Here is a 13,297-nt window from a genome sequence, read left to right on the forward strand (position 1 = left end):
GTAGCCCTATAGAAAAAACCAACCTGTTTGCTAATCACCTATCTAACGTATTTAAACCTCATTCCTCCAATATTTCCGCGAAAATAACGGAATACCTGCACTGTCCCTTCCAAATGTCTCCTCCTATTGAACCTTTCACTTCTCTAGAAGTTACAGAATTAATCCGTCGCCTAAATCCCAGGAAAGCATCGGAGCATGATCAAATATGTAATAAAGCAATCAAGGAACTTCTCATAAAAGGGATTGCACTCATCACATCAATTTTTAATGCAATTCTTCGCCTTGAATACTGTCCTAAGTCCTGGAAAATATCACTGATTACTCTCGTTCCTAAACCCGGAAAACCAATACGCGAAACTAGCTCCTATCGCCCAATTAGTCTTCTACCTACTTTGTCTAAACTATTTGAGAAGATGCTAAAGAATCGACTTCTTCTACTCTTAGAGGATTTGGAAACACTGCCAGATCATCAATTCGGTTTTCGAAAGCAACATTCTACTACAGAGCACATTCATCGTATAACACATATTATCAGCCAAAACTTAGAAAAGAAGAAATATTGCTCTGCGGTATTCCTAGACATTCAACAAGCATTCGACAAAGTGAAACTTGTCCTGCTAAAGAAGGAGGGTCACCCCTTGGACTCGCCGGCGGCGTACGGACCGGTGTGCCTTTTGGACGAGGTGGGCAAACTCCTTGAAAGAAGAATAATCGCTACCCGTCTGGAGGCCCATATATCGGAACGGGTGTCCGGATGGCACGACAGATAGTACGGCTTTCAACGGGGCCACTCGACCGTCGATGCTGTGAATTGTGCAAGGACCATGGCGGAGGCCATGGTGTCGCAGGACGGGTTGCGTTGGCGGTCTCGCTGGACGTAACAAACACCTTCAACGTCATTCCCTGGGACGTGATAGTGGAGGTGCTGGAACGCTTCGAGGTGCCCCCTTGCCTTGTCCGTGATCCCGTAGGGAGGACTTCCCGCAGGGAGGACTTGTTTATGTAAGTCTATGGGGGCTGGCAAACCCACATTCCCGCAACCAGGGAGGACCGTCGGAACAAGCGTCCCGCTTACGTGAGTCCTCTATGTACACCACAGGGAAGGTTGCCGGGAGTGTAAGACGTTTAAGTACGGTTACACTCTCTCTACGTAGCCTTGGGTAGTAGCGCACCCACGATTCTGATGCCAAGGATGGGACCGTCGGGATAAGTTCCCGGGTACTTTGTACCTTGAGGCCCCCGCTTACGTGAGTCCCATCTGGAACTGTCGAGCACGGTTAGCAGGTCACCGGTCGGCAGTGACGTGGCCGTACATCCACACGATAGTCCCACCAATGACTTAGGATGGTACCACGGCGGTCGAGTGTCCTCGCTGCTCCCTGCCTCCGAGCACGGGCATTGTCTGCTACGCCAATGACTCTTTGATCCTGGCCGGGGGACGATGGTTTTATGAGACGCTCCAACTCGGCGAGGTTGCCGTGGCGTGCGCGGTTCGCGCCATTCAGGAGCTGGGCTTGAGCGTGTCACCTGCCAAGTTTGAGGCCATGTGATTCTTCTCTGTGTGTACATCTGCGGAAACGCAGTACAGGTGGAGCTCCAGATGAAATATCTAGCCCTACCGATCGACAGCCAATAGACGTTCGGGCCGCACTTTGAGCTCCTGGTCCCTAAAGTGACGGCCGCAGCCAACGCCTTATGCGGCCTATTGCCAAACATTGGCGGGGCTGGAATCGAAGTTCGTCAACTGTACGAGGGAGTGGTTCGATCCAGGGTCCTATACGAAGCCCCAGTGCGGGCGGAAGATCTGTTGAGGAATCGTCGCAGCTTACTGCTACTGAGGAGGTTGCAGAGGATTACCTACATCCGAATAGTCAGGGGATATCGGACCATATCCCACGCGTCGGTGTCGGTGCAGGCTGCGTCTCCTCCATTCGAACTACGGGCCCTAGCGCTTCGGTGGGTGTACCATCAACTGCGGAGCCCGTACTCGGGCAGGGATACGCCCTCTGCCGACCAGTCGGTCCGTGATGTCCGGGAGGAGGCAAAGCTCGAAACCTGGGAACGCAGGGGCGCATTCAGCTAGCCGCCGAGGATACGGTGCGGCGTCATCGAGCCGTTGGAGCGGTCCTACCGTACTGGGTGGTCTGGAGAGATCGTGGCGGGCTCCTACCGACATACAGGATGACGCAGGTGCTCACCGGGCACGGAGCGTTTGGGGAGTTCCTGCTAAGGATTCGACGGGAGGTGACTAACATGTGTCATCACTGCGAGGAAAAGGAAGACACGGCACAGGACACACGGATCCTTGATAGCTTTGTTACTTATCTGATCACGTCCCAATGCTTTTCTGGGATTTAGACGACGGTTTAATTCTATAACTTCCAGAGATGAGAAAGGTTCAATAGGAGGAGACATCTGGAAGAGAGAGTGCAAGTATTCCGTTATTTTCGCGACAATAGTGGAGGAATACGGTTTGAAAACATTAGTTAAGTGACTTGCAAACAAGTTGACTTTTTGTATAGACACGCTACGCGCCCATTCACCTTGCGGATAACGATTTGGAGGGATTATTTACGGAGGACGAGTGAGTTTCCTGGGTGCTTTCCATAGTTAGTAGTTGGAGTTAGCTGTGGGATACAGATTAGCAAGATATTTTTGAAAACAGTAATTTTTGTAATTTTTAAGGATTTTGGTTAGTTTTCTTGTTGCGTTATTTAGTTTACGCTTATCTACAGGTGTTCTATGACTTTGCCATACTTTTTTAAGTCTGCGTGTTTTACCGACTTGACATTAGAAATCGGAAATGTGAATCCGAACACATAATTATACAGCACAATATTGATTACGTTGACTCTCGATTTATCAAACTTCTGGCTATTTAGATAAGTTGAAATACAGAAATGATTCACTAAATATTTATATGGAATAATCGTAACAGAGATATAAGGAAATAACAATATTAGCTTGGTAAAGAACGACATATGTCATATTTATTTTATATATTGTTTAATACAAATAAATAATATTATAAAATAAATGTTATAATATAAAATTCAACTTTTAAAACAGCATACTGTTAAAACTTAAACATTCATATGAACATTTTTATAAAAGATGTTATTAATAAAAGACGTTTGAGCATATTAAATGGTTAATAAAATAAAATTATCTTCAAATTACTGTTACCACATCAACATGTTTCCTTTTTGAATGAGTTAGATTTTATGGAATGTTAAAGTACAATTATGATCAATTTAATGCATAAGTAACAATCCAAGCATCACCTTGACCTGAATTTTCATTAGCATTTTATTCATCTTAATTCTTTATGCTCTCAAATATCCTAAATGCTTTTAAGTAATAGTGATATACAACCTTAGTTCTAGCAGTTTATACATATAATGAAATATCTAGTCATAAGCACAGAGTGATCGTTTGTACTTTGGTCAATAAAATACTTAAAAATAGATTAACTTGTATACAATTGTAAAAAATATTAAAATCACTGATTTCATTAATATTGGATTCGAATGTCAAAAATTTAAGTCCACAGTGCTGTTGGCATCATTCCTTCTACTGTACCAGCAGCTGGTTTCAAATCCTCATTGCATAAAAAGTGCAATGGCATGTTTACTAAATGACCCTAAAATAAAATTAAAAATGAAAAGATAAAGTTTGTTAAAATAATAAAAATAATAATAATTTTTTAAAACATACCTTAATCTGTTCAACCATTTCTTGGGCCAAAAGTGTATTCGAAGAAGAAAGTGGCTCCTCATCTTGATATTGCTTTAGCATAGAAAAATTAACAACTTTATCTGTCGGAATAACATGAAATACTTTTTCATAGATTTCTGTGTTTCGATTACTCCTAGCACACCATACATCTTTGTAGAATGATTTTTTAATTATATCAGTTACATCTATATCTTCATTTGTTTTAAATAATCCCAAATGTTCAGAAATTAATTGTTTCCGCAATGATCCTGCAAATTTACCACAAGGAAACGGTATATCATTCATTCTTCCTTCTTCGAATTCTTGATCCTGTAAATTATAGAATAGTTAATATTGAAATGATAAAAAATTACACAGTTGAGTCAGTTAAAATAATACTTACATGAATTATTACTGCAATTTCGCTGTCCCTTGTTGCTGTCATGCTTCTATCATTAATATTAGCAGAACCACAGATGACAGTATTATCATCCACAATTAATAGCTTGCTGTGAACATATATTAATTCTGTCACTAATGTACCATTTAACATTGCGTGCGTCCTTAAACCATGGAATGTAATGTACTCTCCAGGATCCTCTATTCCTGCTTCAATTAGCCGACTTAAAATAGCATCTTTACCCCTATTTATAATACAAATAATTCCAATTTTTCAACTCATTCACTTTTCATTTTTAGTTGCAGTTTAATTTTATAATAGAATTTTTACCTTGATATAGAAGCATAATTCCAATGAGTAATAGCACGTAGAGCAGTACCAGTTGGTCCTCCAACTTCGCCTTCAAAACCTGGTAATAAAGGCATTATTACAAATACTCTAAATACTGCACCCTCACGGTGTGCTCTTAAAATGCGTTTCAATAATGTTTCTCCAATACGATTTTTTACTGCAGATCGTTGCATGGATGCAAGTGTTATAAAAAATTGGTTCTCTATGTATATATACCTGAAATAGAAAAATGTGTATTATAATAGCAGTAGGGCAATTAATCATTTTTCATGTTTTTAAAAATTAATTTCACCTTTCTGCTTTACTAATAGCCTCAATATAAGCTTCTTGAATACTTCGCTCTATTGTTTGTGAGTCGAGAAAACCAGCCGACCAAGAACTAACTGATCTTAATACTTGACAGTTGACGTTGTGTATAGTAGATTTCTCAATAAATGGTACAGAGCTACTGCAATTATTGTACGTTTTTGGAAGCAAAAATGGATAACATGAATTTAATTTTGCTTTTTCCATCTACAAATATAAATTATATAAATGTTATTTAATTATTAGATTGTTACATAATTAGAAAGTACCTGCCTTAATTGCATTCCAACGTTGAATAAAATGTCTGGCAACATCTCTTGCTGTTGCACCTTGTACCATAACTCCTACATCGTGCCATGGCATTCTGGGAGTATTGCTCCTATCTACTAGATCTTGATAAGGTTTTTCGAGATCATTAAAGTCTTTAACAATAAAATTTACATAGTCTTTTCCCAGCCATAATTTAGCCACACCTGGATATTCTGAAACTTCATCTTCCTTATACACTAGTGATTGACTAGTTTCAATTGGAATTTGCATTGCATAGCTGAAAATGTCAGTGATATTCTCTAATTGGTGTAAAAATATATTCAGTTTTTGTTACATATCTTTCTGAAGTATAAACTTACGTAGTCATAACATTCTCCTCATCACTATCTTCTTCATGTGGATTATACACCATATTAATTAATTCTTGTCTTTTCAACTTAATACTGTGTTTCATTCTATCCATGGTGTTTTTTGCCATCCCAAATAAATTTTTACGTTCCAGATTAGGTGTATCACATTTCATAGTATCTGATTCTTCTATTGGTTGTAATAGTAATAAATCACCAGCATTTAACTGTGATGTCGAGAATGGTGATATCGACGTCTTATTATTTATAATTGGCCTAAAGAAAAAAACAAAAAGTAAAATAAAATGAGTAGCCGAGCCAAACTTAAAGAAAATTTGAAATATAAAATTTATGGAGAATAATAAGAAAGAAACTTACAACACTGGTATAGATTTGGTAGTAGCCATCACAACTGTATTAGTTGCAATAGCCAATGGTAATAAAACATGCTTCTTTACATTGGCATTTGATACCTTTTTACTGCTGGTATTGGTAAATCTACCTTTAGATGGAATATAAATACTGGAATGATGGGTGCTGCCTGTAATTGAAAACAATAAAACTAAATGCAATTAATAACAATGATCGGTATTTAATTTCAAGTATCATGTACCTAAGTCTATTAATCTATGTTCATTGTTGTCCCATCGACCATAACATAGATCGATTCCTCCAAGAAAAGCAATACTTTGATCAACAACTACAATTTTTTCGTGGTGTGCCCACAGAAACACCCCCACTCTCGCGTGATCTGGATGACGTAATACTTTTATATTTTCAGGGCATTTTTCAACTAGACGTTGCTTGCTATAGAAACTGTTTATGCCCAGTGCAACTTCTACTTCTTTATAGATCATTATATATACTTTGATTCCTTCAAACTAAATAAAGAATTGATTATTCTAACATATACACGTGATTTCTTTCAATTTTTGACAGCATTATATGTTATATTCAAGATTACATTAGCCTTACCAAGAATCCTCAACTTTTGTCAGTATTAATAGGGTAGAGTGTTAAAAATATTAGTATGAATAATTAATAAACACAATGTTTTTAATGATATACTCACAGCTTTTCTTTGTAAAATGTTATCTAATCGCCAGTAATCGCTATGAATAGCTGGTCTTTTCATATAAATCTCAGGTGATAACCACCAGTCTGCAATAAAAATTTCTTCTTTTGCATCTTCTAACGCGTCTGCAACAGCAGACATATAACTTGATCCATCTACAAACCATGTGGCTGGAATAGGGGAACGATAAGGTGCAAACGAGTTGTGCGGATTCGATTGTATAAAGTCTCGACCTGTACTAACATAACTTATTAATTAAGTTTTCAAAGTTTTACATTACGCACTAGTCAAAGAACTTACCTTCCCTGTTACTAACTTCTTGTATGAATTCCAGCCATTCTTTAGCCTTTCTTCTTGTCCAGCACTTAATTAGTATGTGCCTACTGAGATTTACTATTTGTATACCATTTCTTAATCCTGTTGTATACAGACCAAAACTGATTCCGAAACCATTATCCATTAGAATCACCGATTTAATGCTACCACTTTCCGGTTCAATATAGGCAACAAAAGTATCTTTAACAACAAGATGTCGAGAATGCCATTTCCTACATAGAAATGTGCAGAAATGAGTACATCTAATACAACACATGCCCTCAAGAAGACCACAAAAGTTACATCTACTTCTTGCACCTGATCCAGTTCGTTTTAAAACAATTCCTTCTTTGCCTTTCATTCCTAAATCTTCTATAAATGACAAATGTGAGATTTCTAAAAAATCGACCTGAAAATGTTTTATACTTGTTAGTAATCATTACATAAATAAATGCAAATTATTAACTCACTGTTTCTGGATGATGCAAATAAATTTTTATTTTTAATAAATTAGTTAAGTACTCTTCTAACACTTTTTTCCTATGTTCTAGTTGCTCATAAGGTACTAAAACATCAGGCTTATTTGGAAATCTGAAAAAAATAGTTTGTCTTATTTTTTGGTCATTTACAATAAATAAACGTATTTTCTTTTTAAACGTATCTTTATACCTTGGTAGTGCACCTTTACGACCTTTCCCTTCTTTTGTATCCCCCAAACTTTTCAAACTAGTTCTTCTTTCTTTGTGACTTTTAGTTGGGAAAGGTATATTTAAACTGGTGCGATATATTTTCAATTGATTATGCAAATTTTGGATATGTTTGTATCGTTTCTTAATTGTCCAAATAAATGGTCCATGCCTAAATTCGATAGTGTACAAATTTGGATTCAATGGATGTGTTGTTACGCTACGTTCATTGTCTATAATGTCCACATGCACTTCTTCACCAGGAATAAAAACATTACGATACTGGCTTTTAAAATTTTTTGGTAAGTCGTGTATAGCAGAAAAAGGTATCACACCAGGACGTTCTAGTTTAAATAAAGTAAACAATGCACAATACATTTTACTAACATAGTTAGAATGTTATTTTTAAAGGAAGTCAGTTAAATAACACAGAAATATCGAACCAAAGTCATAAACTCACCACTATTATCAGTATCATTATTAGAATTAATATTTTCATTTTCATTTATAGTAATTTCTAATGAATCAGGTACACCCAGTGTATCGTCATATTCAGGATCATGAGAAACACAATTCTCAGCTTTTTCGTTTAAAATACTGTCAGACATTGTTAACAGTATTTTACAAAATTATCAATAGATAACTAAACATACGTAATTAAGTTAAACTAGTTTCACAGTATACTTTTCATTGCCTTCAACCTATAATAACTTTTACATTATACTTCTGTTTCTTGCAATATCAAATAATTCTTTTACATTACACAAATTATTTTTATTAATGAGAAATAGTACATACAACGGTAGAAGTTATTTAAGAATAAAACACTGACGAATATGTACATCATTAATAGATAGGTGAATAGATAAGTAGTAATATGGTGGAACAAAAAAAATGTGATGACAAAGAACTAATGTATTTTCTTGATTAAGAAAATGATCTAATGCGCGCGGGAGAGGTTTAGAATATTGACTATAAATTCGAGTTAGATGTAATTCACAGGAACAAGATTAAAGTAAATTGCCAGACTTGTTTCATTATATGTTTATCGGTATTTATCCATCGATTAAAATTTCTCCATATTGTACACTTTAAAAATATGAACTTAAAGTTACGATAAAAATTATGAACGATATAATAAAAGGATACAACCTATTTATTTATTAAATGTCACATGTCACGTTATTAAGGTTATAAATATTATCGCTTCTTTCCATAAACAGTTTTAAGGTAATGAATTTTACATGGTATTGTAAGAGATTGATATATACTTCTCAGATAATCCCATTATCATAGGTGGTATCGTCATAATTGATTGATTACACGAGCGATTTCATCGCTGTTCATTATGTGACAGATTAAGCGACTTATACATATCTCGTCTGTTCTTACATTTGTTGGCTATTGTAGATCTGACTCTAAGAACTGTCGGTATGGATATTTTCTACTGAAACGTATGAAGCGTTAGCTTAAAATTATTTTTTTTTTCTATTAAAACTTTTTTCTATTAAAATTTTACATTTTGGAAGTAAAAATATCCAATAGATCTCACAAATTAACTAACTAAATTTTCACGAGTACGTGGCTTTATTTATGACGATTATTTTCTATTACATTGACGTGATCTATGTTTGATCATTCTGTTTTATCAACAAAGTTAGCAATTCCATAGGAAAATATGTATGTATGTACTTACAAATATACAAAATAAAAATCTTGTATTTTTCTTTTCACGTACGAATAATGTTTTGAAATCTTTAGCTGCTTTTCGTAACGTGAATTGAGAATTTTGTTTGTCATATATGTAGCGTCCTCTCTTATACGTGATCCATTGATATGCATATTTACTTGTAAATGAAGATTTACTTAAAAGACGTAATAAATTGCTATATTACTTTCCTTCGTGGAGTTGTAGATAAATTATTTTTTCACAGACATTATGGTTTAATAATATGTTTATCTCTTTCGTTTGTTTATCAATATTGATGAATATACCATTACTCATGTTTATTACATTGCGAGTAGTACTTACGTAAGATACACACAATACTAATTAAAAATCAAATAGCAAAATTTTAGATATGTTTCTAAAACATCATCAAAGTCTAATTCAAATCTTTAAATGATTGTTAGCACATTTGTTGTTTCCTTCAGCTACTATTTTCTAAGAATTATTTAAAAATCTATGTATATGTATAGTTATTATCAACGACATCTTAACAATAACTTCTTGTTGTCGATATTTATTGACACATACATACGTTTCAACAAAGGAGACACTAATAAAACACAAAGATATTTGTGTAAAGTCCGTGTCAAAATAATCTAAACGTAATTTATAGAAGGCTACAGAAAAAATTTCTTTTCAAAATTTCTTACTATTAAATTAATTTGTATTTTGACTAATTGTAGATACAATTCCTTGCCGAAAATCGAATCGCTCTTTTATGTGCAGAATTTCGACTCGAGATGTCATTGAAATCGCAAAACATTCACCGTATAACAATAACCAGTCAAACATTGTTATTATTATTTCGAACAATCGAGTTTAACGTATATATAGCGTATGTGTTGGATACAAAGAAAAGTGGAACGTTTTATGAAAGGGTTCCATGTAACCTCATTTTCCGTTAATAATATGTACTCTTTACGCTTGCAATCCGAAAACTCGATATTTCTTATATTACGGAGTATAGACAGGAAGCGCGCAGCCGTGTGATTATTAGGAAAAGTAATTGTTCAGTTTTGCGATCTACTTTCGAATTGGAACGCAAACGATCGATTTTATTCCTGGATTAGAATGTCAAGGGAAAGCGATGCAATGCACGCGTAATGCAATAATAATTCAGCAGAAGGAACATCTTTTATTTTCTTTGTATTCTTTTATTAACTTACTTGACGTTGTCTGTAGTTTTTATCGAATTATGATAAAACCTTCCTTAAATATTTAAGCTTATTATTTAACCATTCTTTTATCTATTCCTATGATCGTATCTCCTTATTAATTGAGATACAGAAAAGTCTATTGCAAATTCTTTTCTCACGTTTGCTTGCGATAGTATGGTAATTTAAGGCCGAATATCATTGTAAATCGTTGACTAGATACACTTCTGTAGACGACTAGGAAATCATTGGATTTGACGATTTTAGATAATTAATCAAGGATTTGTGACGAAACGCCGTGCTCCAAATAACGCAACATTTTTTATTATAGTTTAGTTTGTGCAATAACAGATTTCAAAATAATAGGGGATGGAACTGTTTGAGCAAGATACTTCAGAATTGTTTGCGTCATAATTAACACTACGTATTGGAATGATGTTTTTATTCCTGTGTGTTCTATACGTAATGTAAATACGTGTAATGTAGCATACAAATTATGTAAATCTAGTTATTAACGTTGGTAGATCAAGGCATTTGTAAATGCGATTCTACATCACTAATTATATAAAATGATTTGTCTATTGAGTCGAATAAACGTATTCCATTTTATAAACAATGTAAGGGAGTGTTTCATGTAGGTACATGCTCTTTAAATGTAATCGTATTAATAGATTACAAAGTTAGAAGTGTTTCATTTTATATTTATATTGGTATTATGTGAAAAAGAATTCATTGGATAATATAAATTCACAAAGTGAATAATTCAACTAAAATTTTGATTTTTTATGGAATTTTTAAAATGAAATTTTCTATTAATATGAGTGAAATTTTAATCGATGAAATTAGCATGTCTTGAACTACATATATTATTTTTTAAATGACTGCATGATGCAATTTTCATAAAAAAACAGTTGTTATTAAACTTGTCAAGACTGTTATAGTTCATTTACATTCGTGTAAAATACCAGGACTAAGCGTTATAACTTTTTAATCATTCTTTCAGATGATAATCAAAACATCTTCTAAATTGCAAATACGTAGTCTTCGTAACATAATAATCATGTAAATAGTCGTTTACATAAGAACTTATTCGATTAGCCATTCTTTATTGATATATTCGTTATTCGTTATACTTTCTACTTTTTGATGGAATAACATTATGTGAAGTAATTAAAGGGACTCGTATTTAAATCGTTTGACATCTGAGGTTACAAGCTATATCGTATCTAATCTTTCACTAATTCTTTAACTAGTTCTTATTATGTATTGATTTAAACTTAAATTTAAACTATTTACGATAATTTTGCTTCTATACGATTCTCTTCTTTGAATTCTCGATCATCAGCAAACAAAAGGGAATTCGTATCGCTTCAAGATTCGATCTTTAAGATCATCTGGTCTACAAACGAAAGAGAATTTCTATCGGTTCAGGATTCGATCCTTAAAATTATCTGGTCCAAGCAACTTTTAATTTCATCCTTATTCTGCTATAGTTCGGTTCGATAATGATCGAAGTGGTCCATAATGGAACACGCGTATCCGTGTTAGTAAGTAAGTACGTATTCTTGGATCGCAGGAAGTCACGCATATCAAAGTAGCTATCAGTCAGTAAGAGGAACGAGGCGACGTGTCGCGGGAGGGGATGCTTTCGAAGTACCTGTACCTGGAGGTAGGGGCAGCGTATAGGACGCAGAGAACAGAAACGCGCTGGGTGGTGTGGCGATGGTAGTGGTGGTGGTGGTGGTGGTGGTGGTGGCGTAGAGTCGGGCGAAAGGGAAAATAGTCGGGCGAACACTTTTTTTCTCCCCCATTTAGAGGCAGGTTTTTTGACACGGCGGTCGTTCGATCGACTTCCATTTGTCTCCGAGCATTCCGACGACTAACGTCCCAAACATACTATCACGCGTTGCCACCGGTGCAAAGCCGAATATCTCGCGAAGATGCGCGTCGATCGCTTCCATTTGACCTGATCGAGTTACGTGTACGGTCAATACACTCGTTACAAACTTACTTCGATTTCTTCTCAGTGATTTTCGAGGAACCTTTTTCGTTTTGAACTTGCGGACGTGCAAAACGTAATCAACAAATGGATTGATTCGATAGTTCGATAGTTGAATGTTCTCTTGCTATACGTTTGATACAGAGTAAAACGTGATCCTTGTGATTGATTCTGATAATTTGTGTGCGCTGAAAGCGAGGGCACCTTTGAGCGTGTAGGAGGAACCACGACAAGACAGGTGGACTGAAATGATACATTGGATCGGGTTTGTCTAAGAAGTTGCAAGGTGAGTGGAATTCAAGTGCGTCTGGAGCATTCAGATCTTTTGTTTTGACATGGGAAAATCATGAGTCGTCTATTGAAATGAAACTTGGCAAGGTCGTTGTTGCAATGAGCGAGAAATAAGATGTGCCTCCTAGATTGTGTTTCATTTTTTTTTCTAGTGTTTTGCGCTTCGTTAGTTGACTTATGGTTGGTTACGTAGTAGAGACGATCCTCGAGGTTGATGGACGATAATAAGGAGCATAGAACGATCGTCCTTAAACTAGTTGTGTAATCGTTCGGTGCGTTTAATCGGTGATATCGATGATCGGGTCGTGCAAAAATACCTCGGCTTCGTCTCGGTATTCAACATCGATAACGCGAAACTAAAATAATTTGAATCGATCGAAACTTAGTGTTTGAGGGAAGAAGGTCTCGTCGATGTGTCAGTTAGAAATTTTCCTGAGAGTAGCTGCAATAGAAATACATCGGAAAACCCGTTCGAACGATAGTCGGTTAATGAAAAAGTTGGTTATCGAATCTGTGTGCTTGGCTGTTCCGTAATCTCTACGGGAACTGGCTGGTGTTGCAGAATATTAACCGAACGGTCGCGGAATTAACTGACCGTTGCCTGTAACTTGGTAGTCCACTTTCACGCGCGCAAACTTCCAGATGTTCCCGGCATTT

General features: G+C 35.7%; 2 protein-coding genes across 8 annotated transcripts in view; one reads left to right on the forward strand and one right to left on the reverse strand.

Moving 5' to 3' along the window:
- Window positions 1–3,284: 3,284 nt before the first annotated feature.
- On the reverse strand, window positions 3,285–8,876 carry LOC117240035 (phospholipase D2). Its single transcript, XM_033505884.1, has 15 exons — window positions 8,617–8,876; window positions 7,928–8,110; window positions 7,451–7,811; window positions 7,252–7,372; window positions 6,767–7,190; window positions 6,464–6,699; window positions 6,005–6,272; window positions 5,770–5,932; window positions 5,404–5,667; window positions 5,048–5,321; window positions 4,761–4,981; window positions 4,448–4,684; window positions 4,121–4,361; window positions 3,718–4,047; window positions 3,285–3,643 (listed from the first exon to the last, which is right to left on the reverse strand). Exons 2-15 carry the CDS (start codon window positions 8,073–8,075, stop codon window positions 3,542–3,544), a joined length of 3,390 nt encoding a protein of 1,129 aa, XP_033361775.1. The 5' UTR covers window positions 8,076–8,110; window positions 8,617–8,876; the 3' UTR covers window positions 3,285–3,541.
- Window positions 8,877–12,097: 3,221 nt separating this feature from the next.
- The window catches only part of LOC117240005 (mucin-17-like), a 46,751-nt gene continuing 45,551 nt past the window's right edge, over window positions 12,098–13,297 (forward strand). For 6 of the 7 annotated variants that reach the window (XM_033505825.1, XM_033505827.1, XM_033505828.1 and 3 more), the window contains exon 1: window positions 12,101–12,635. The gene's annotated coding sequence lies outside the window, so the exon portion shown is untranslated. Of the gene's footprint in view, window positions 12,636–13,297 lie in introns of all 7 variants that reach the window. The other variant, XM_033505824.1, reaches the window with a different exon arrangement.

This window comes from Bombus vosnesenskii, unplaced genomic scaffold, assembly GCF_011952255.1.
Source record: "Bombus vosnesenskii isolate JDL3184/JDL3185 unplaced genomic scaffold, Bvos_JDL3184-5_v1.1 scf7180000014535, whole genome shotgun sequence".
NCBI lineage: Eukaryota > Metazoa > Arthropoda > Insecta > Hymenoptera > Apidae > Bombus > Bombus vosnesenskii.

Coding starts and splice junctions, on each gene's coding strand:
- LOC117240035 (XM_033505884.1), bottom strand. CDS start 8,075: ATGTCTGACAGTATTTTAAACGAAAAAGCTGAGAATTGTGTTTCTCAT. Junction 5,322..5,403: donor GAGGAGAATGTTATGACTAC/GTAAGTTTATAC, acceptor TGACATTTTCAG/CTATGCAATGCAAATTCCAA. Junction 4,048..4,120: donor AAATTGCAGTAATAATTCAT/GTAAGTATTATT, acceptor TATAATTTACAG/GATCAAGAATTCGAAGAAGG.